Raw genomic sequence first — 25,110 nt, forward strand, 5'->3', positions numbered from 1 at the left:
TTGAGAACCTTTTGGAGTACTAGATGTCCCCATAAAAGCAAGAATGATCCAAGAACTTCAGGCTGAGTAATCTCAGGTGCTTGAAAAGCTCCATGAAGGCAAAGAAAGGGTTTTCTTCCCATTGGATTTACGAGTCATGCTTAAGAATTTTGCCCGAGTAAAGTGTGCCTGTTATTTATAGTGTTGTCTGCCATGGGGCATCACTGATGCATAGTGGAGGCCAGAAGAGCAGTAGATAGGAGAATGGATTTGCCAACTGCCGCTGACCAGCTACAGCTCCTGATGGCAGGTCTTAAAATTGAGAAATGGGAAGGAAACAAAAGCAGTCAGCGGAAATGACCGCCAGAGCAAAGAGCACCTCTGTTTTTCTACCAGGCATTATCTACTGAGCAGTGAGAAGAGATCTGAATTTTTATGTTTTCTTCCTTAAAAGGGCTTTCAGCAGAAGAACACCATCTTCTGCAAGTGGAGAAATCCATGTGTACTGCTGGGTACACTGCAAGCTCCATCAGTAGGGGAGAAATGGAATTCCGCTTGCAAATGCAGTAGTCAAAATGCTTTAAAGTTGCAACAGTGGAAGTGCTAATTATAGAACATTAACAAAATAACTGGTTTGTACTTAGGCTCCAGTCTTGCAAAAACCTCTGTGCAAATGGACTCAATGGGACTGCTTCCACATACCTGCTCACACCTGCAGGACTGGGCCTCTTCCGGATTTTGTGACTGTTTCAAAATGGGCAAGTGAAAACGCTCCAGTTACCAGAAATCACTTTGTACATTCTTTGCTTCATGTAAGTAAACTCTGTGCATCCCATTTACTAATCAGTGAATGTTTTTCACCCATACTAACAAATGCAGAGCTTTAAATATTCAGTTACCTCTAGGATCATTCCTCCATCTCCTAAACAAAGCACTTGGATTATAATAATCTAAAACACTGAAGGAATGGATTGAAGCTAAATAGGCCTCAAATCCACGCAAACTTGGCCTTCTCCCTGTTCAGCCTGTTTCCTTTTGTCCAACTCTCATCCACATCCCAGATGGGCTCTTCCTCCCACACTTGTACTCCTCACTTCTACAAGTGACTCAGTCCAGCCCACCCCAGCAGGCAGCTGTACTGTCACCCAAAATCAGCTGTGCAGCGTGCTGCCACCAGCTTTCCTGCTTGACTCACAGCTTTGTTTGGGCTCTATCTCTAAAGGCCAAAACCAACGAGTATGAAGCGTTGCGCAGTCCACGGGCAGTCCTCCAACACGTCTAGTGCTCATATCACTGCAAATCCCTGTGGAGCGCAGTGAGAAGATGAGGAGAAATCACAGTGCTCAGAGGACCTTCCAAAATCATAGAATCACAGAATGACTTAGGTTGGAAGAGATCTTAAAAATCATCTAGTTTGAACCTCCTGCCGTAGGCAGGGTTGCCCCCCACTAGATCAGGCTGCCCAGGGCCCCATCCAAGCTGCCCTTGAACGCCTCCAGGGATGGGGCACCCACAGCTTCTTTGGGCAGCCTGTGCCAGGGCCTCACCATGCTCTCTGAGTAAAGAATTTCTTACTTCCATCTAACCTTAATCTCCCCTCTTTTAGTTTAAAGTCATTCCCTTTGTCCTATCACTGTCAGACAGTCCCAGGTATGGGAGAAGAACTCACTGAGTGTGGCCCTGTGGAGAAGGACCTGAGGGTCCTGGTGGACTAAAAGCCACACGTGAGCCGGTGGTGTGCTCTTGCTGGCCAGAAGGCAAACAGTGTCCTGGGCTGCATCAACAGAGGGATGGCCAGTAGAGAAAGGAAGGTGACTGTCCTCCTCTACTCTGCCCTTGTGAGGCCCTACCTGCAGTACTACATCCAGGCCTGGGGCCCCAGCACAGGAAGGATGTGGAGTTTTGGAGTTGGACCAGAGGAGGGCCACAAAGGTGATCAAAGGCCTAGAGTACTTCTCTTATGAAGAAAGGTTGGAGGAGTTGGGCTTGCTAAACTTAAAGAAGGCTCCATGGAAACCTCATTGCAGCTTTTTGGCAGTCCAACTCAATTTGTTAACAATTCCAGTTCTCAGGAAAAAAATAAAAAATAAAAAAACAGTGTTACTGTTTTAAAACTGATGAGGAGGTTTTCTCTCCTCCAACATGTAAAGAACTCCCAAACAATATTGTTTATGAGTGTAGCAGCAATGTGCGTCAGTCCAATTAGTAAGTGCATCACTAAATGTCACTGTAGCACTTTTGTAGCATTGAGGGTTGAAAGGCAAGGCAAAGGTTCTAGGCAAAGGCATGCGATGCAAGCTTTCTTTCATGCACCCCATGTGCATCAGCATTATCCACACCTTGCTGCTCGTAGCCTGGGCAAGCTCTGCTGTGGGGCACTGGGCAACCTCCCCACCTCCTGCTTCATCATCCACATCAGAATGATACCACACACAATGAAGTGCAATGGGATTTCACTAGGAAAGATAACGCAATCTCTAAAATGCTGTTCAAGGACTTTATCCACAAAACGTTCCCCACAATAAAAATAAATAATAATAATTATTATAATCCCACTTGTGCTTCCTGCATAGTCATTTCCTTCTCTTCTAATCCCAGGAGGCTGCATAAGTGGCAAAGCTGTGTGTTTATGGAAAATACATGTGAGAAATCCAGAATCACATCACTTGTTTGGGTGCTGTCCTGCTTTAGGTATCAGGATGCTGCAATGAGTGTTAGGCCATTCACAGCTGGACTGTCAGGAAAGCCAAAAGATGTGTACATGGCCACCTGAGATGTGCTCGGCTGCAAAAGCCAGACGTGGCCGTGGAGCTGACCCGCACTAATGAACCGCTCGGGCCCGACGACGTGTTCAGCGAGGCGCTAGCCGCTAGAACGGTCCTCCCGTACTCCGGCTGGCTTCGCAGATGCCACAGGAGCGCGCCCGGTAGATGCGAGGCCGTTGCCAACACCCGCACGGCAGCAGCGCTGCGCAGATCGGGCTGCCCGAGCACGCTAGGGGGACAGGACCCGACCTGGGGAGTCTGTTGGGGAACCGCAGCGCGCAGCCTGACGCCGGGGCCGGCCGCGGACCTCCGCTCGCTTTGTTCCCCGGCCTCCCCCCGCCCAGCCCCGCACTGAGCATGTGCGCAGCGCCCCTTCCTCGCCCCGCCCGCGGGCCCCCGCTCCGCACGGAGGAGCCGCAGCTCCGAGCCGTCCCCGCGGCAGCCGGGCCGCAGCCCCGCCGGCATGGAGTGAGGGAGGCGCGGAGCCCCGCGCCGCCCGGCTCGGCCATGGAGCTGAGGAGATCCATCTCGGCCAGCGCGGAGGCCGAGAGACCCATGAGGCGCTACGGGGCAGTGGAGGAGACGGAGTGGAAGGCGGAGGCGCTGGGGAGAAGTGAGTGTGGGGGCGCGGGCGGGGGTCCCGCTGACTCGGGCAGCCCTGGGCGGCGGGGGCCGGCTGCGGTGCGGTGCGGTGCGGTGCGGTGCGGTGCGGTGCTGTGCTGTGCTGTGCTGTGCTGTGCTGTGCTGGCCGGCCCCGCGATGCCGCCCGGTCCTGGTCAGGTGCTGGGCGCTCTCCGTGGTCAGCAGGGAGAAGCCGCCGTGTTCCTCGGGAGGTCCGTATGAGGGCTGTGCCCTCTGAGGCTCGAGCCTGAGGGCTGCTTGAGACAAAGAGCGTTCCTGTGTTGAGGGGCAGGAAAGCAGAGGGCTGGAGCCGTGCCGGTGCGGTGCTGGTGCGGCTCCGGGCACTTCACTGTCTCCTTGCAGGTGGGCAGCGCGCTCCGCAGAGCAAAGCGGTGGGGGGTGCCCGAGGAAGGGTGAGCTGGACCTCAGCTCTCCCTCATCAAGTGGGATTTCATATATGGCTTTTCATAAATGTTGGCAACCTTTAACGTGCTTCACGTTTAAAGGCACAAGTGACAACCACATTATTCCCTTTGATTATCTCTGGCGAAAGGTACAGCAGTACAGCACTTTGTGCACTTTTTCAGTGGTTGTGCTGTATTTAGGAGCTCAACAAATGCTCTGTAGTGGAGCAGCTTTCCTGAAATCGTAATCCAGAAAGCAAGGATTGACATAACATTCCCAAAGCTTCGATGGAAAAACAAGCTGAAAAGATTAACAGCTGTCAATTCAAGTTCTCACCAGGACCTTGTCTTCCTTGAGGTCCCAAGGGTTATTCTCTTATTGGCAAAACTATCTTCTTTACAACCCAGTAAGCCCCCTCTAATCCTCAAGGTAGCCACTGAGGCAAGAAATCTTGATGAAAGTTGCAAAAAGCTCTGTGCTGCTATAAAGAAAAATACTGCCTAAGTTTCAGCAGGTGTTTGATTAGGCCACCAGAAAAAAAGCTTTGTGTGTGTGTGCTGATGTCTTAGTGTTGGCTGCTGATGGGGTTGCTGATATTCTTGAACTCACCACCCATCCGATGTGCATCGTAAAGACTCGCCTGGGTGCCTCTTAACATCCTGGAGCTTTGCAGCACTGTGGTAGCAGATTTTTGCCAACACTTCTGATGGACTCAAAGTTTTCAGATAGTGCTGTGTTCTGGAACTGTGCTTTACCTCTGCCTTCAGTTCTTCATGAATATGTTACTGCTGTCCATATGCTGGTGACAGAGGTGTAACTCTCCCACTCCAATGCTTCAGCTGCAGTGTTGGTTTTGTTGCAGTGCCTGGCATAGGTTCAGGACTGAATAAATCTACACTTTCTAAAATTGAATTGAAGAGTGAAGTCTCTATTGCCTGAGCTGGTTGACTCAGATGTCTACAACAGTTCTTCAGGTCCTCTGACATACAGACTTCTTTCTTGTTCTCATACATGTCTGTTTCTGTTGCAGTCAGCTCACAAGCAGAGTGCAGTGAAGTGCTTGTCATAATAATAACTGGCACCTGGAGGTAACAGAAGGGTTACATTTTGCAAGCTCTGGACAAAAAGATCATCTGTTTGGCAGAGGGGAATGCGGAGGCTGAGTGGGAGAACTGATCTGCTCAAAAATGTGTGCTCAGCACTGAGCTTCCACCCAAAATCACAGCTTGACCTGGTACCAGAATGGGCTGTAGGCAGGACTAGAACCAAGTTTCCAGGTGTCTGCACTTTGCTCTGCTGCTGCGCTGCCCTTCTACACATTAAATTCAGTTCAACAAGAATATTTCTGTATGTGTGTAATGATGTAGATGTAGAATAAGAAGTAATCCAGAGGCCATGGTCTGTTCTTTGAAAAGTAGAACTTTTTTTACATCAGGACTTTGCAACTTGAGTAATCGCTGTTTGCTCACTGGTTTCAATTTTCTTAAAATACTGTAGGGATGCTGTTTACGATAGCTGCGTCTCTTTCCTGTTTTAATACTAATACTGACTTCTGGTCAAACATCTGCATCGATTAAAAATAAATAGATCTTACTATTTGTATTAATGCTTCCTTACAGCATCGGTCCTAAATTGCATGGCAAGATGACAGGAATCTCCAGAAGGTCTGGAAAGAAGCCGAAGAGGCATTGTGCCCTTTTTCACTAATGTAATCAATTAGCCTTTGATGTTTGCATATTGGTTTAAATATGGAATGCTAAGTAGTTGTATTAACAAGAGCAGAAGTCCTTTAGTCCATATCCATTTGCCCCTTTTCCTTAGATGATTTGCTGTGTCTTAAATCAGGATCTTTCTGGAGGCAGCACTTATTATGTATCTGTACTACGGTCTGCACAATGTGATGCTGTTTCCTGGCTGGTGCTTTTGTATGTGAGCACAGTCTTATCATAAGGGAATGTATATCTTGATTATGTCAAGTTTAGGTAGTTGTTAGTTTATACTTAATTTGCTAAATGAAGAGGGAGCTCTGTGCTAACACAGAATCATTCAATCCTTAGAGTTGCAGGGGATGTTTAAAGGTCATCTAGTCCAACTCCCCTGCAGTGAACAGAGACATCCACAGCTAGGTCAGGCTGCTCAGAGCCTGGTCCAGCCTGGCCTTGAATGTCTCCAGGGACAGGGCTTCCACCGCATCTCTGGGCAACCTGTTCTCTGCCTGTGGTATAGAAAGCATTGTTGGTTACTGGTTTTCATGAAGACGAGTTACTTCTTAGCTATTAAGTGTAATATCATGCACATTTCTATTGTACAGGTTATCAGTGGAGTTATGCTGATTGACAGTAGCTGAAGATCTGGTGCCCTTACAACCCAACTGTAGTGATCTCCAGTAGGTTTGCATATAAAATATGAAGTATCGTTTAAAGTTTTCTCTTCAACAAAACACCGAAGCTTTCCACTTCATATACAAAATAGAATTTCCAGAGAACATTAAAAATGACTACTTACCTCATACTGAGTACTTCTTGCTTTTCTTAATCCATACATGTAAATGCAGTCATACTTACAAATTGACAAACTATAATAACAGTGTAGCCTTTTCTGTAAATGATCTTCACAATATAGTCTCAGGGAGCCTGCTCTGAAGCAGAGTACTCAAGCGTTTTGGTCAGTTCTTACTATCAAGTGCACAGCCTCATTTAGAATCACGTCTTGCCGTCGGCAGGGACTCGTAGTGTCCTGATTAAATAAATAACTGCATGCCATGCCAGGGAAATAGCCACAAAGAAACAAAGTAGTTTTTTACCATTCTTTTGAATACTGCAGATGCATTTCTGCTGATTTTTTTTTCTTCCTTTTTCAGTTTCTATGAGGTATATGACTAAATTCAAATGCAAGGTGAATGTCTCAGCTTCAGTCAATGAAAGGAGGCAGAAATGTCGGAAATCTGCAAAAGATTGACTTTGATGCAATTTAGTACTGCATGAAATTTGCTCATTGTTTTCATTTGAATGGCAACTCGGTATGGCTGTGCACTGCCACTCCTATTACAAAGATGCACCTTTTCAACTCTTTTTCGTTATGAAGTGGAGATGAGGGGGTGGGGGACCCCATTACAGACCAGCACTGAAGAGCGAGACTCCCAGTATGACACCCAGTGGCAGCATGTAGCCTCCACAGCAAATTTTACTTGATCTCCCTTTGTGCTGTGGATGTGGCATCATGGGTTTTTATATACAGGCAGTGCGGTGCTGTGAGATGGCAGTACACTCCAGAACAGTGTCAGTAGGGCGATACTATGTAGTCCTGAGATTTTTCTGGTTTGTTGCAACAGCAGAAAGATAGTATTCTTCCCAGGTTCACAGGTATCCAGGGCTGACACTTGTGTAAAGTTTTTTTTTTTTTCCACCATACTCAGCTTATCTTAAAAAACCTTTCTGAACTTGTTACCCAGAAAGAAACGCTTGTCACTGTTTGAACCTCACTCTGTGCTCAGCATTGAAATGTTTATATATATACAATGTGCACCACTGAGTATTTTGCATTTGCATTTCTTGTCAGCTGGGGAAGGTAAGTAGCTTATATCTATCTGCATCCTTTTTGGTTCAAAACCAGCGATGTTCTGTTCTGAGATGGTTCCTTTCTGTTTGCAAGAATCTTGAAAAGTTTAAAAGAAAACACAATAGATTGCAGTAACATCAGTTGTGGTCTGATAGCCACATCTTGATGAGCAAAGGATGAGGAAAAGACATTTACACTCTGGTTCTGGGCATTTGCTTTATCTACTGGGAACTGCTTGTGCTATTATTAAGGCCTGATCTCCTTATCAGAACAGAATGGCTACATCCTACAACAGGATCTAGCTCATGGTGTTTTAATAGTGCTTAATAACATTTTATAATAAATATTGTAAAAGACATTTTACAAAATATTATAAAATCAAGTAGCAACAGAGAAACACATTTGTCTTGCAAAGTGAAGTATGCACAGATAGCGTCCTGTGACATCTGTCATTCTGATCAGTAATTAGGATGGATTTGTATTAATAATGTGTCTGTAGGTATTAGTCAAAAAGCAGGTTAATGTCAATTTGTTCTTGATTTTATATGTCAGCGTGATAATATTCAGAGATTTAATAGCTCTGTATATCTGTACAGACAGGTAAGTTAGTACGTTGGTTCTTGTGACACATCAAATGCATTCTTGCACGTTCATGCTGTATTGATCCCAAATGACTCTAGAACAGCAAACTTGTTTGGACTCTAACAAAGATGGATGCATCCTTGGTACCTGATGGGGTAAAAACTAGATGTCCTCATTGTTTGTCCTTCTGTCCTGCTTCAGGAGAGTGAAGGATACTTATGTTGTACCACTAGAAAGAGATGCAGTAGTGCTGAGGGCTGTTAAGTTAGAAACTCCAGAGCAATACTGGGAATTCAGGAGTGTTCAGCATGAGGGAAGACTCACTTCTGGGGCTTACAAAGGAGCTGAAGTTTACTACTCTCCCCACTTAAATCCAAACCTGCATCAACTACAGATGTTTCCATCACCTAGCAGTTAAATATTCAAACACACACCTTTGGGCCTTTTCCCATAATGCTCAACACATTGCGCAAATGTCTGCAAAAGCACTTCATTGCTTTGCTTACAACGTCTCTTTTTCTGTAATGTAACTTCTTCTGTAATGTCTCTTCATGCCTCCACTCTGATTTAAAAACAAAACAAACAAACAAAAAAAAAAAAAACCAGAAGTGTTTCACAAGCTTTGTATGACCCAGCTTCCACTGCTGTTCTTTCATGGTGATGCCTTTGTGTAACTAAATTCCCCTGAACTGTTAATTGTATCTATTACATGCAGTAAGACAGACAAAAGAGATTAAGCTTATTCAGACCATCAACTAAGATAGGTGAGGGAGAAGCTAACTGAAGGATACACACAATCGTATTTCTTTTTATAGAAGCAGCAAGCCTGCTGGCTCCTTGAGGGTCCGAACACTAGTTTCCAATAACGTTATTCTTTCCATGTTTCCATTCATTAAAAACAAACAAACAAAACCACAACACACTATGTGAAGATTTTGAAAAGAGAGGGACCAAGAAATTACTATATGTGACAATCAAACGCTAACACAGAATGCCACTCTTCTTAGAAAATATTTGCCCAAATACTGCAATCCTCAACAAAGACTGTTTCAAGAGATGGTGCCAGTTATATTTATTTCTTGATCATAATTATTGATGCTAACAGATGTTTTAGTTCAAGAGGAAAAGCAGTCTGATCCATGAAACCAAAAAGATCTACCACTTAATAACTGCCACCAGGTCATTCCTGCACAGCCTGTAACTGATGAGGGAAAGGCATATCTTTGTTTTCTTTTACTTCACCGAAAGCTAATTGAAGGATTTACGGTGAGATTAATCCAGTTTACCCTATCTACACATTGTCTCATCTTTCTAATTCCTCCTCCCATGGCAGGCTGCTCCAGGCAGCTGCAGAGACAAAGAAAGAAGGGAGGAAGAAAATCTTTGAGTGCTTTCATGTGCCTTACTAAATACTGGTCAGTAACTGGACTAATTGTGACCTTCAGAACAGCTTCTTCTGTGTGCATCTTCATGTTGGTCTCCCACCTCCATGGAACTCTGTAGTGCAGATCCCCACAGAGATACACCATCCTATCTGGGGACACTTCCTATCACATTTCATGAGTTTTGCAATTCCTTCACTTTTCTATCTAGCTATGGGCTGTAGGTCTCCAAAGCTTCTCAACAAAAAGTACAGGCAATTTACTCCCTAACTTGTCCCATGGTTCTAAACATAATTGTCTCCCTACAGTACTTTGTATCCTACACTGTCCAGCCTGTCCTACAGAAGAACAACAAACCAACCCACCCTGACCTTCTCAAAGCCAACGGGGCTGAGCGTAGCAGGAATGTGGCTAGTTCTGGATACTATCAGGGGATATCCAGCAAAAAACGTGGTGGTTATGCCAAATAGTCAGGGTCTTACTGCTGTACCATCTACTTGCACATCAGCAAAGGCAGAGATGCTCATAAATCAGAGGGTTAATGAATTCCAAAATCTCCATGCCTAATTGTGTGCTTCAAGTAGGAAATGAACACTTAATGTCTAATGGACTGTTTATATTCAAACCAGTGCCAACCAATAATTGTTGGAAATTATGAGGCTCAAGCATCATATTTGGGACTGTGCTTACCAATTTTTGTATCTCCTTTAAAGATATTTTAGAGAAAAAAGCATTGGACCTGGAAAATAGGACACTGTAAACTACCCACACCATACCTGCTGCTGGTAGCCTGTGGGATTATAGATTCAGTCTGTCTAATTTTTCTGATTATGTTTGATAATTTGATAATTGATCCCTTAGTTGCATAGCACGTTTTCATCAGAGTAACGGCTTTTAAGAACGCCTGCGTCTCAAAGCTGGTTTATAAAACAGATTAAAAACTTACATTTGGGATTGGGCATGCACTGCAGAGTACTGTGTATCATGCACGGCATTTATAGAGTTTTCTGAGCACTGTGAAGGTTGGAACTCTGTAATTCTGAATCCCAAAGTGCTTCTCCTCTGGAGCTGAATATGTTCCATTTTCATAGAAATCATCCTCAGTAAAACAGTCCTAGAGACTCAGCAAGTAAAGAATAGTAATATATTTCCACGAAGCATGATTTACTATCTACTACATAAAAGGTACAGTATAAATGCATTCACAAGTCAAAGATGAAAAATGCATGTTTAGAGGGCAAACTGTATGTGAAATCAGCAGGAGGATGCTTGGATAATTATGCTAGTTGCCCTTCAGGATCAGCATTGAAAGATTAATTATCAACATTCTGTCAGCTCATAAAGGGCAAAATATTTGAGAAAATCATTTCAAGAGAATTCATCATTAAATGAGAATTATAATTTTCAGAAAGACAGGTGGCTCATTGCTAATGTCTCATGATTACAAACACTACCAAAACGCAGGAGGTAATTTGTTCTTGTAGGAACAGCAGCAGTGTTTAAAGACCTTTTTTACTGCCCTGAACCCTTCCCCCCTACTCAAACTTTTATTGAGTAGGAAGGATTTAGAGTTTTTCTACAGAAACGTTTCTTATCTACTGATTAAATTGTAATAAAAGATTTAAATTATAAAGTGGTTTAATGGTTTTGTTTATCTCTTGAAGAAAACAACTCCAAAACTATAAGAGGCATCAACAGATCATTCTACCACTTAAGTCCTTTCAGTGAGGCCAAAGTAAATTGAAGCCAAATGAGCAAGATAGTGACCTGACCTCTGTGCAAAATGACAGAGAAGCCTGACTAACACTTTTTTAGAGAGAAAAATGCAGTCCTGACTTCACTGATGTAACTGGAAATTTCCTCAGTGATTTCAGTATGAGCAAAGCTTGGCTCTGTGTTTGTTTCCTGGAGCCCTATTAACCTTGATTCTCTTTAGAAAGTTCCAGGAGGGAATTTGGGGTCTGTGTCAGTTCCATGAGCATTCCCCTGGGGACTTGTGTCAGGCTGCTCTGTGAGCTGGGCCTCCCAGCCCTTGCCACACCGCACAGGTCCTACAGAGCCTTAGCAGGCCATATGCACTGGCGAGGGCAAGGCCATTTCAATCTCCTTGTCTCTGAGCAGTGAATCATAAGCTAATAGATTGGAGCCCCTGTGGTGAGTGGCTGGCCCTCAAACTTCGGTGGGAGAGGAGGAAGCCACATGATTTAGTTATGCATTTGTGCTCCCTCTCGCCTCAGCTAAACTGTAGTTCCTTCCCTCTCTCATCTTCTACCATGGCCACCTCTTCTGGACACTGATCTGGAGAGGACTGAGATGACTGCAGTTTGGCAGACTCCAAGAAATAAGGCAGAGACATTTTCTCCAGGCAGATACTTGTCTGAGCATGTGGAATATGACAGCAAAGACTATGGCCACAGAGTTTCTGAAAGCCAGTAAAAACAAGATCTCTGCCTTGGTAAGGTGTTGAAATGCTTTGAAATTACAACATTTCTAGTAGGGATTTTTTTTTTTAATTTTATACAAAGAGTAGGTGAGAGCCAGCTCTCTGTTTCACTCAGAGTTTAAGACTGCTGTGTGGCCTTCATTTCCTCACCTTGGAGACCTCCAGGGAGGCAGCAAGCTCAGCTCATTGCCAGCTGTCAGAAAGAATGTATTGGTACATTAAAAGAAAACAGAATCAAAATGAAGTATGCCAAAGCAATTAGCTTGCCGGAGAATGACTCCACATCCACAGACGAAAGGCAAGTGCAAAACAGATTTGTGTGCCAACTGTTGTCACTACTTTCTGTGAGGTGTAGAGATTGGGCCCTGTGCTGTTCCACTGAGTACACTCTTAGAAAGAACCGGCTGGTTTGGGATCTGCTGGCTCTATGGGCTGTGGTAGTTCCACCTCTAAGAACACAGCTTTTCTTTGTGGGTCCCTGGAAGCACTGTGGCCTGGACACTGGAGAGCAAGTCCCTGGTATGACTCTCTGCTGCCTGGCCTTTGCTTTGCTGCCACAGTATACCCACTGTACGCCAGCGGGTTTAGGAATAGTGACATTCATTCTCTTGATAGTACTCTTTTCTCCTATGAAATCTGAAACTCCTTTCTCTCTGGGCTTCTGAGGAGCATATTCTCAACTTTAATTACTTACTGGAGTGGGAATCTGTTGCATGAACCAATTTATTTAGTGTCTAAAGCAATTCTCCATACCAGATCACTTTGGCCTTTACTGGGTTAGACTCACGTCTGTAGTACTTAACCAATGATTTGAGGATTGCCAAAAATTATCCACCAGCAGCTGGGAAGATGTTTAGAGCACCGCTAGACAACTGTGTTATTAGAGAGCCATGTCACAGTGGACAGAGAGAAATATAGAAACACTAGTTGGTATGTGACTGGATAATCTCAAAGGAGAATACTGTAAATATATGAAATTTAGAAGTGCCAGTGGCCATTTTACTACAATTTCACTTACAACTTACGCTGCTGTTTATCAGTGAATACTTATGGGATGTTTTACATAAAACTACATGTTCCTAAATATGTTTTTCAAGACTTGAAATTGAACAATTTGGTCATTTTTTTTTCCAAAGCAATATGGATAGAAAAAAGTATGTAGAAAATGCAAAATTTAATCAGCTTTAAAAACAGAACATTATCTGCAGCTGGCACTGTTACAGCACTGAAGCTTTTTGTTAGAATTACAGGATCAGAAAATGGCTCTAGTGAGGAATAAAATGAAAAGCCACAGGCTGTTTCCGTTGACCACTGAGTAAAATGACAGGAGTAAACGAACAAGTAATTTGTGTTTCTTAATATTCCCTTTTAATTCTCCATCATGTAAGAGCAGAGGATGAATTAGTTTTTGTGGAACGTGGCTTAAATATAGCCTTTCTCCTGAGTGCACATCATCTCAGATGGAAATGTGCATTGATTTCAGTGGGAGGTGTGCACCAGGGAAGATACCTACCACGGTAACTAACTGTACCAGTTGCTATTTACAGCCTTCCAATAGAACTGAATCTCATGCAGAGCTGGGCATGGAAACCCCCTTCCTGAGCCATCCTGACTCCTGGTAGTCTTCCTGAGCCAGACTAAAATATCTCCTTGCAGATAAAGGTCTAGCCCAGCACCACTGAAAAAACCTGACAGTGAGGGCTTTCAGGTCAGACCTTCAGAGACGGTTTTCCCTTATTTTTTTGCATCTCATTTTCAGTCCATTTTCTCATAAGAACGACTGTCAGATCATATACACTCTGACAATTTTCTCCCCAGGCTCCATACAGCTGAATATTCTCTCCATTCTTGGAAGGACAAATTGCTGTTTAAAGTGCACAGGTAGTATTTTCAATTCATAATGTGATGGGAAAAGGTGAAAGGAATATGCAGAAAGCAGCGGTAACTACATAATCAGAATCATGATTTATTTGAATGTAAAGCAAGTTTTCTAAAGTAAATCTGTGAGATGAAAATACTAATTTAAGCAGTGTGCCCCTCACCCCATGTGAAAGCACTAAAGAACAGACATTAGGAGCTTTAAGATGATCAGAAAGAAACTAGAACCACAGTTCCTGGTCTCACAAATTTCACCTCTAGAAAAAGGTAAATATTCCATTTTGATTTGGGATTTTTTTCCGTCTGCTCTCAAGAGAGAACAGAGGGACTGGTGCTTGCGGTGTGAGAAGCACTGAGGCACCTGCAGGCAGTGACCAGCACGGCCCTTCTTTCATTTTGTACTTCTGAAGTGAATTAAGAAGAGAGATGTAACCGTGATACCAGAACTGTGAGAGGAAGCGAATATTAAGGACTCTTGATTTCAAAGCTTGTCCACATTTTACGCAGTTATTTCCATGTACTACCAAGGGTCTCTGATCAAGGTGAGTATGAGAGCTCTTGAACATAGTAGAAAATGTTGGAGGCAGCACAAGTCTTGCCCTTGACACACAGACATAGTGCGTGCTGCAGTGAGTACTGGACTTTATTCATCTGTTACCCTTAATTCCTCCTCTCTTTATTGCATCTCTGCCTCATCTCATAAGTTTTATGAGAAAAAAAAAAAAAACTTTCTTAAGTTTTCATATAGAAACAGAGGAGATATATACAGCTACTGAAATAGGAAAATCTGTACTGAATAAGAAAGATTACCTGAGGAGGAAAGAGGAAAAAAGAAAAACAAGCAACTTAATTCATTTTTAAATAACTACAGTGTTGATGCTGGTGACATCCCAATATTTTACTGAATGACATATCTGTTCCCAGCTCTTCTTGATTTTATGTTTAATTCACATAGGAGATTTCTACCCTGAAGGGACACAGGAAGAGTCTGGTCTGTCATTTTTGTGGTGGCTGATTGCCAGAGATATGTATGTCCAGCACATGCCAAAGACCTAGACCGCAGGCTTCGTAGACCAGAGATATACTGAGATCAGATTCTGGATACAGTTGAAAAAACACTATTTTTCCAGGACCTCCCTCAGAAGAAAGCTGGCTTCTCATATAAAACCCTGACACTGCACTTCTAACACACAGTCATGATTTTTGCAAAACAGAGAGAAATCTTTTTTGTTTCCTGGTGTGAGGGGTATGAGGTCACACAGTACCTCAGTACTGAGAATTTAACAGAGCAGCATTTTAAATGGGACATATTCCTAGGTTGCATATATAATCAAGAAAATCTTTTACAAGGCTGTGATATGTGATGGAGCTGTAGCTGTGATAAGAAAGCTGTTCAGCAAAGTAAGCAGCTCCCTTTCCATACCAAAGCTGCTCAAATCTAGGGTCTAAGCTGCTTATGGATAGCAAATTAGGGGCCTGTACCTTCCTGAAAAAAGGCAGGTGGGCGTAGGTAGGGAATTAGCACGGCCATTATTCTGTCCCTCTTCTTGGCTGCTGGAAAGGTTTGGCAAGTGCAAGCTGAAATGGAAAGATGTACAGGAATTTCCTGTGTACCTTCTCCTGAGCCAGAAGGAAGCCATAATCCATGGGAGACTTAGGCAGGCTGGACAGTACTAGTAATGACTTGCTATTCCCAAACATATGAACTAAATTACTGGGGGTTTCTGCAAGCAGCAGCTCCTTAACAGCTGAAACAATTTAATTCAAGATCAGCTGATTTGCTTCATCTCTAAAGAGTTTATTTGTCTGTGGGTGTGGGCAGAGAAGAGAAGGAGAAATTGGAAGAACAGAATGTTAGGAGAACCTTCTGGGTTTTAGGCCTACTGGGCTACTGAAGGCACTCTTCTGTCAAGTGAGGTCAATAGGAGAAGCACTGATAAGAAGTATTCTATGGTACATCTCCTGTAAAGAGGAGGAAAAACGCCACTTATTTCAGTTTTAGCAAGACAAATTAGGTTGCATAGTTTCACAGCGATGTGTAACGTGCTCTGGGGAAAATGGCATTCACACCTTATCTAAAGCCACCAGCCAAACGTGAAAAATCCTGTTGTCAGAGCATCTGACAACAAGAACTGCAGTACTGATACCCAAACTAGAGTTTAGAATTGGAAATAACAGTAGGAAGTCTGGAAAATGATATTGCCCAATTCAATTAATGCAAATTACAGTACTTTGTTAAGTCTGTCATAATTCTCTGCAGAACTTATTATATGGACAGCTCTGAAGTCCCACTCAGAACCACTTAATCCTTCTTTATACGCAGCAAGAACGGCTGGATGAGGTACCGCAGGCTGATTTGCAAATGGACTGCAGTAGTCTTGAGTCTGTGGCTCAGTTTAGGCACTGGGCATGCTGGAAACTGGTCTGAAATGCTCTCACTGCTCATGATGATGCCTTTCTAGTGTGCTGTAATTAAAAAAATTCTGTCTGCGAGCAAGGCCTGTTTGCATTCTGTCAGTATACGTGAGACACAAGCAAAGACACTCTGTGTTGCTAGATTTTTAAATCTGATGTCACTGAGCAGTCCAGCTTGCACCTGAAGGCATGCAGGTCATCTATAACGATCTTATTCCAGCCCTCTAAGGGCAAAATATAAACTTGCTAAATTTAGAATCTGGATATTGAAAACTGTCTCAACTCATAAATGCAGTTTATATTAAAACAGAGAATTCACTTTCAGCTGAGTGGAGAATCACATGTGAATCCACAAATAATGTCTCTGGGGTTTCTTAATTCAGTGGAACTTGAATTTAGAAAGGATTTTATAAAGACATTAATTCCAAACTCCCTTTGCTGTTATGATTCTGTTTTCCTTATTTTTATGCATCTGCCCTCTAAAAAGGCTGAAGAGATGTATGCAACTTTGTTATCATTGACTGAAATAGCAATTGGCTGGGGTGTGCAAATTGCCTAGACAGTCTTGGAATCAACTTCAAAGTGGAAAGGTTGAGCCCTGTAATTGGAATGTCAAAGCCTCAGAGCGTTTTCAAGACCCAATATGTGCTATTATGGTAATTTATGTTAGTGGACATAATTCTGCATATCCTGAATTTATTTACATCAGAAGCACTTCTGCAAATTTCAATCGCATTGAAAAATTCATTATTTTGGATTTAATAGTAAGGCACTATCAAATGAGGCCTGAGGCTCTTATCTCTCTGTCTATAGGAAGAATTTCATTGGAAGTAATCTATATTTGCAAAGAAACATTTAGTTCAATATTAAGTTTAGACTCCCTAGGCATTTACATTTGTGGTTGCCAAAATTCTGTTTTCTGATCTGTAAATATGTTTTGTATCGGTTTTTAGACTGCTGCCAGAGCATGTGCTCCTGAGGAAAAGTCCTCTCTCTCCCCCTAAAATTTACTGCTTAGGGAAATGTCCGGAGCACTGTGAGTCACAGATCAAAGACCTTACTTAAAAATATATAGAAAGCTAGCAGAAGTCTCAGTGGTAGAAAAAATGTACATGTAAATCATTATGATAGTGCTATAAAACAGCACCAAATCATACACAGATTTACAGCTAGAAATAAGATATTCTAGTTACAGATAATTAGGTAGCAAATTTTCTTATTGCACCGAATCAGTCCCTTGCATAAGCAACATCCTTAGATCCAGATGGAAGAACATGAAAGCAGAGATGGTGTGCTATCTTGACATGGAACTTTGATAGAATGCATACTCAAGACTTTTTATGTAAAGAATCCGGAGGCTTTCTGCAGGCAATGTCTGACTGCAGAGAACACTGGACTTCAAAAAGCTAAACTCTACCTTACTTACTGAAAGAGTAAAGCCCCAGATAACAGCCAGATTATTTTTTCTGCTTCTTAAGTCTACTCTCTTGCAACTGCAGACAATCACGCAATACCACTTATTCACGCAATTTTTACTTTTTTTTGGCCATGAAAAGAGGGTATACTTCCTTTCACTTGGTACCTCCTTCAAAGCCTGCTTCAGAATGTCAATGTTTTGGATTAAATTAATAGTTTCTAGTCTAAATTTATTCTTTCTGTAGCTTTACACCAGCTATTATCATTTAACGTAAATAATCATTTCCCCTTTCCCTCATCCTCTCCTCTTAGCCACCAAAACCTCTATCACCCTAAGTAGAGGAATTCCACAATTTGACAGAGTCAAAAATCAGGAGAATGCTGAAAACTGAAAGCTTAAGTACAAGACGGAGGAAATGGAATCTATCCTCCAAGTACAGGATGGCAGTATAGATTTTAAGTTACATTAAGGATGAACCTGAACATCACGTTAAATCCTGTGCTTTGCATTAGATTTCTACAAGAACTCAAGAAGACTGATGCAGATTCACAGGCTCTTCATTGTCAAAGAATGAATGGCTATTGAGAGGGGAGCTGTTTTCTCCAGATACCATTACATCCAGCATGATGCCTTCTAGGCACAGAGCAGTTTCTTAAACCAGAGAGAGCTTTTTCCTGGGGGAAGTGTAAGATTAAAGGGTTGCGTAATTACCCACTTAGGAAATTGGAACTGTCATAAATGACAAAAGACAAAGCCAGGAATAATTACTGCTTATAGATTTATCAGGATAACAAACAAGACAGTTTATTTGATGTCTTATTTAGAGGCAAGATCTTTACAGATTTACCATTCTGGACTTATGCTGATATATACCTTTAAGTAGGGAACAAGGGCAGAAAACGGTCCCTAAAATAGCTGAGGATCATCATTTAACCATAAAACTTGCAGTTAGCAAAGCACTGGAGACCATCCTTAACTACCAATCACTTTTACTGCCTGAATGTCTATTTCTATTTAGGAATATGAAGTTGAATTTGAAAAGTCAAATCAGCAATTTTTTTTAAGGTTCAGTTTTAAAAACAGCTTTTCTTCACTGCACCACAACTGTGATCTGTAGAAATAAAGCATAAAAGATGCAGACCAACAAAGAATCTCATTTGGGTGTTGGGCAGGTACGGGCACTCTGTAACACAACAGACATGAAAGGAATCATTGTGTGCAATACTTCTGAGTATGATACCATAGAAACCAAAGGACTTTGAGAGTTAAAGGAAGGAGTTAATATTGAATACTGTGAATCTAGAGTTTATAATCCAAGAGAAATCTCAGTGAGACCACAGTGCACAAAAGCCTGAAATAGAATAGACTGCTGCTAACATGCTTTTTGAAAAGGTAAATAATGAAAAATAAAAGGTCAAAGCCTGAAGATAAGAACAAGAAAGTAAAGAGTAAGCAACTCAAAGAGAATCTTTTGATAACAAGGCGCTCTTAGATATGGAACAGGTGCAGTGATTCCAGAAGTGCAGTAGGCAATTGCACACAGTCCTTTTTATGATCTCTTCTTACCTAACTTTAAAATTGAATCATATGATAGGAGTGTGAATGAGACACTTCTGAAGTGGAAAGTCAGGTTGTAGTATGTCTAGACCATAAATCGAACTAATGATTTAAAACAAAAACAACAAAAACACCAACAAACAAAAAAAGCACCAAAAACAATATTAATGGCCTGGACAAAATAAATCCCAATATTATAGTTGTGCTGGTGCACTCAGACCACAGGTGACTGTTTAAACAGAGCCATTTCCCGTTACATCAGATGAATTTAATATGCCTCAGAAGGAAATAATACGGCAAGCAACTGATGTTTGGTATTTTTTAGCAATAGGTGGCTTGGTTTTTGCTCATCATGTCGTGGTTTAAAGACTCACTGAAATGCAACAAAGTAATAAAATGCCAGTTCTGTCTTGGGATTTGGCTTCTTTTTTTTTCTGGCATTCTTCTTTCCCCCTGCTTTGACCAAAGGCTGGCATTTCACATCCCAGTTCTACAAAATTCATCAGATCGTTAGTCAGTTTTAGACACAGAATACTAACAGATTTCTGAAAAGCTGAGTCTGAACTTCCAACACTTTTTCCATACTTACTCCTTCGAAGGCAAAAATAGCTGCATGCCTCAAAAAGCAATTTAAATATGACAGATGCAAAAGAAAGGAAAAAATAGGCTGAAGTGAGAGACTTTGAGCACTGGATTAGGAGAAGGGGCCTGCAGGTCTGATTGTTTTCACAATATAAATTCACACTTTCCTGTCCCCTCAACTAGGCTGCTTTTTCTCCTGCAGTTTCTATGGTATAAGGCTTGCTGCTAAGCCTTCTACATAGAGGATAACTACAGTTTTGTTTCATTTATCATTTTGAAGTGACTTAACGTGTGCTTAGTGAATGCTGATCAGAGTATTCAAAGGTAGCAGAAAACACATAACATATTCAAGCTTTGCATAAAACTGTACATACTTGAAAGTCATGGTAACCTATTAGAACAGGAGGGAGAAATTTCATACATTATGGAAACAGATTATCTTTTATATTCAGTGTTGAATACTAAATCAGACGGAGAGGTGGTCAAATACTGAATGAGAAGATGAATATAGCAAAAGAAATAATCATTATCTACATATGTCTTCTTCCAATTTTTGAAGGCTTCAAATTCCCCTGAATTAACTTTTGGTATATTGTTCATATAGTAAATACATCTTTTTAGGCTTCTTGTGCCCTTTCTAGTCTTTACAAATACTGCTATTGTGTCCTACAACCACAAGATTTTCCTTTAATTACAAAAAAAAAACCACAACCCCAAAAAGCACAACCCAAAACCTATTTCCATAAGCAATCTGTGCAAAAGCAGCTATAATCTCAAGGGACAATAAAAAGTATTTTTTATTCTCTCCACTTGCAAAATAAAAGTATGTTCACTGCAGCTAATACTGCAACTGTGCTTTTCACACTGATTGTAAGCATTACTATGAAAGCAAATTTTCTTTCCTCCTACAAACAGCAAGTTTAAATGTGTGATAATTCATTTGCATCATCTCAGAGAGGTGTCATGCTTCTCTATAGGTTGTAGCAGAATCTTTCCACAGATATGAATTTCTTCTCTCTTTATTGTGGACTTCCTGAATGGACTACAGATTTGAAGGGACTGCTCTGGTCTAGTGGTTTATTTCAGAATATGGGTGATCTTGAATCAGCACAGTAGACAGCTGAGTTGGCCTGCACTCAGTATTTCAGGTTTAGTTGAAACACAGACACAATCATTATTCCCCATGAAGAGGAAAATCACCCATCTCCTTTTTCTTTTTCTCCTACTGATTTTTCAGGAACAGGGATACTTGGTGACTGTGATATTCCCTGAGATCCTGGCATTTAATCAGCTTTCAGTGCACATCCCTGCTGCTTTCCTGCCAAAGGGGTTCCCAAGGGCTGCCAGATTTCACAGCTGCCTCTTATGAAGCCAAGCAGCAAGGCCAATCAACCAGCCCAGAAGTCTGCCCTGAGACATGGAGTATGTGAAAAAACACCCTTGGGATTTCTAGTTGCCTTGCTCTCTGGCTGAGACACTGGAAGCTTTGATGCCTGGTTTAAGGCAGTATTTCAGGACTCCGAGATTACCTCCTGTGCACTTGGGAGCTGCACTGCAGTCGAAACTTCTGTTTCCAGTGCTTTCTGGCCGTGCAGAGAATTCAACAGCTCCAGAACTGCAAGGCTACTCTAGATCCCCAGACACTGATAGGAAAGCAGGCTCTTTGCACTCCCTTTGGCTGTATAGTAAATACACTGAATCCAGGATAAATCCCCAAAATACTCAGAATTCCACTTCACCAGCCTTCCATAGCAGACTCAGTTTTGTCAGAAAGTTTCTGACCACTGTTACTTGCAAGAGCAAAGAACATCTAGCTGCCCATTGAGGATGTGTGCTCGGTCTGTCAGCTGAAAGTGCATTTCATGGCTCTTACATGCCACTGATTCTGAAATGAAGAACTGCATTGCTCAGACCATAAAGAAATAATAAAAGCAATAAAAAAAAAAACATAACAACCACAATGAGAAAGCAAACATTTTCAGCTTCCTGCTGGAAGAAGAATTGAAGTCTGTCATCTCCAATTCCTTTGGATTTTTTTTCTAGAAATCATCACAAAAAACACAGAAACCCTGATGAAGGGAGACTTTGTCCAAGGCTTGCTGCAGTAATGAGGAGCACTTCCACTGATAAGTGTAGGTGGAGGATTGGCACTGGGTACAACAAAAGCTGACAGCTCCCAGAGTGTAGGCAAGCCCTGTGCTGAGAGTCACAAGGCACAGGTAGGGACAGCATCCTCATTGCTAAGGGTGCACTCCAATGGTATCTGAGCAAGCGGGGGCAGAACAGATCTGGGGACGATAACCAGAGTCAGCCGCACTCTCCAGGAAAATCCCTAGTGACAAGGCAGATCGTAGGTCAAGTGGGATGTCAAGTCCAGGTCTTGAAATCTAATGTCAAGCAAAAGGAGGGAGAAAGGACAGGGAGCCTCCACTCATGTATCTCAAGGTCAGACACCTGCACCATGTCCAAACCAGCCCCAATACACTCAGGGCCATGCCAGGCAGGTTGCTTGCATGCTGGTACTGTCCCGTGCCACCTTCCGCTTCCTTGAGTCTCCCCATTTTAAAATGCACGATATTGCCTGCCTGTTATGGAAACCAGGAACAAATACATTGCAGCTGTTTGTATTGTGTTTAGCTATTAGCTGTATTTATATGGTAATTCCAGCATAAAACATTCAAAAATACCATTCCACTGACATGCCAAATGTAATCATTGTTAGGATTCGCAGTAATAGAATGCAGCAGCAGGCTAGATTAGGAATGAGTAATCAGCTGTAAGATTTTTCTGCACAGGTTAGTTATTTGCTATTGCATGCTGCTCCACATTAGTTAAATCAAAAAGAAAAAAAACAAAACCACCATGGTATCTGAGCCTCTGAATACATTTGAGACAACAGTAAATGGTGTAGTAGAAGGCCTGACAATGGGACTACTCAGTCATGCCTCCAGGTGACAAGCTAGTGATAAACTACATGAGTCATCTGGTTCTCTTCACATTAACTTTTTTTTTTAATCTGGAATATTTTGTATGATACCAGTTTATTTTTCTGCATTATGCAACTATTTCGGTTTCTAGAAAGTGCTTTTTTTTTTTTTTTTTAAGTTGCACAGTCTGGTTCTCTTTTCATCTTTTTCTAGCCTGTGCCTCTGGCTTACTTCTGCTTTGGCTCATCAACTAATAGGGGTCTTGAAAATCTTGATTTTTAAACCCAAAACAGCATTGGGAGTGCACTTGTTCTATTAACATTTAATATACTTCAGTGAAAATTGATTAGTTTGAGAATTTCTTTCAATTCTTGAGAGAGACCGGTGCTGACTCAAATATTGAGCAAAATTTAGTCATTAACAATACTTTAACAAGGATTATTTTACTACTGGATAACTAACAGGAGCAGAAATAGGCCTGAAATTGCTCAGTCTGAATCCAATCCAGATCAGCAATGACTTAAAATCATTTTCTGCTGAAGCTCTGTAGCTGGGTGGGCTGAGCAGCTGTTTGTTGCTCAGTGTTGTCCACATTAGAGAAGCCATACAACCGGTTTGCACGGCAATCCTTTCAAGAGCCCTCAGAAGTGGTGGGCTGACAAAACACAGTGTCTCATTTAAGATAGTTCATCCCTGTCAAATATTTAAAAAGTGACAGGGTAGTTGGATAATGACCATTACCTTTGCTGGAACGGCTCCTCTGTTATTTAATAACTGAAGTGATTATTCAAGGCTCAGCGATTTACAGTTTCCAACCACAACAAACTCACAAGTATGAAAAAGGATGAACAATGTTCTGAAGAGACACTGTGATCCAGACCTTGCATTAACTCTGCTACAGACTCGCTGTGTATTCATAAGCAACTCATCACTCCTACTGCCTCTGGAGCGCAGAATGGCTGCGTGCTGCTATAGGTGTTCACAGAACAGAAGTCTAATTGCTGTTGTAGAATAACAATGATATAGATTAGGGTTCCTGAGGCACAGGTTTGGTGTTATTGGTGGTATTGGTGTTATTAATATACTCACTTTCTCCATGCCTCAGTTTTTGGTTTTTTTTTTGTTGCTTTTTTTTTAAAAAAAAAAAAAAAACAGAGATGATGATAATAACCCCTCTAAATTAGAATTAATAGAATTAAACCAGCTAATGGTTGTAGAATACAATGAACTTCTCAGTGGACTACAGTATGCTTGCATCAAGTGACAGCAGCAGGATTCTTGCTGATAATTACTTTTTCTGTACAGCATTTCTTACCAATTGTTCTAAAACTATTACTTGGTACAGCGCATTCTCCCATTTCCCCTTCTGTTGCTTCAAGCTTCTTTTAAAGTTTTCTTTGTACTTACCAACTTAATAGGTATTCCACTTTTTTTGTTGCTTTTCATCACAGGTGGCTAATGTTACACTTGTTGTTGGCACACTGAGGATGCAGTGTGATCATTAAGTTAATAACCATTTTAACTATGCCAGTCTACATGTAAATTGAAGCTAACATATGCATACATAGCTTCTGTTTTACCTCTTCACTCAATCTCATTATAAGTAATAACTCAATAATTTTATTTCTACAAAGTAATTATTTTCATGTTAATATCTTTTTGTGCACAGAGTAATAATATTTTACTTGTTTCTTTGTCACTGGAAATTATCCCGGGGATTGTACAGCATGGAATAATTCAATCCTGTCACTAGCTGTGACTGATCTGTGTTGCTTTCTCTTTTGCTTTATGAATTCTGGCTCATTACCAGGCTGAGCTTTGATTTCTGTAATAACAATATATGCTTAAAAAAAAAAGTAATTGACTAAGGCATGTCTGCGTTAAATAAAATGAAATGTTCCTCCCTTCTGTTATGAAAAGGTAAGAGACTTGTGTGTGAAGCCGTAGGGAATCGTGTCTCAGAATGCTAAAGGTGTCGTTCATCACTGGGGCAGAGCTAGAGCTTTACTTGAAGCTTTAATAACGCTAACATATTATTTTCCAAGAGGTTTCATTGCAAGAGCACAAAATATTTTATGAACAATAATTATCCTTCTGGATAGGCCAGTTATCCACAATACTAGGAGAGAAATTCAGGCACAAACAGGTTGGTGATTTTTGAGAATCAAAATAGTGAAGGTGTGTGGTGGGAATCCTGACCTGTGTCCTCTTCAGAGGCTTGTATTTCGATAGCGTCTTCACACTTGTGCTCTACTGTTTCAAAAATTCCAGGAAATGCTGTGTTCCAATTGTGTATTTTCCCCTCAAAGCCTGTCTTAAAAATGCATATTCTTCAGAGAGAGCCAAAGTGCATGTCCTGCCACAGTCCTATTGAGTTTATGAGACCTATGGACTCATGTAAAGTAAATGGGCAGCTGTCAAAGGAGCTCATTTAGTCTTTAACTTTTAGAAAGGGAAGTTTAGGAAAGCTGAGGATTTGATGCAAGATCACATAGTTCCTTAACAGCGTACAGATGAACAAGCATAAAGTATGGGCTATATCCTTCAGTTCCTTCTTGGAAGACCATGTGTATCCCTCTAGAACTGGCTCTTAAAAAAA

The 25,110-nt window shown here is 41.7% G+C and overlaps 1 protein-coding gene across 1 annotated transcript in view; it reads left to right on the plus strand.

Annotated features, from left to right (window-relative positions):
- The window catches only part of C13H16orf45 (chromosome 13 C16orf45 homolog), a 49,121-nt gene continuing 25,633 nt past the window's right edge, over positions 1,623–25,110 (plus strand). The window contains exon 1 of the mRNA XM_021411141.1: positions 1,623–3,357. Within this exon, the coding sequence (XP_021266816.1) occupies positions 2,910–3,357 (448 nt within the window). The 5' untranslated portion in view covers positions 1,623–2,909. The remainder of the gene's footprint in view (positions 3,358–25,110) is intronic.

This window comes from Numida meleagris, chromosome 13, assembly GCF_002078875.1.
Source record: "Numida meleagris isolate 19003 breed g44 Domestic line chromosome 13, NumMel1.0, whole genome shotgun sequence".
Lineage (NCBI taxonomy): Eukaryota > Metazoa > Chordata > Aves > Galliformes > Numididae > Numida > Numida meleagris.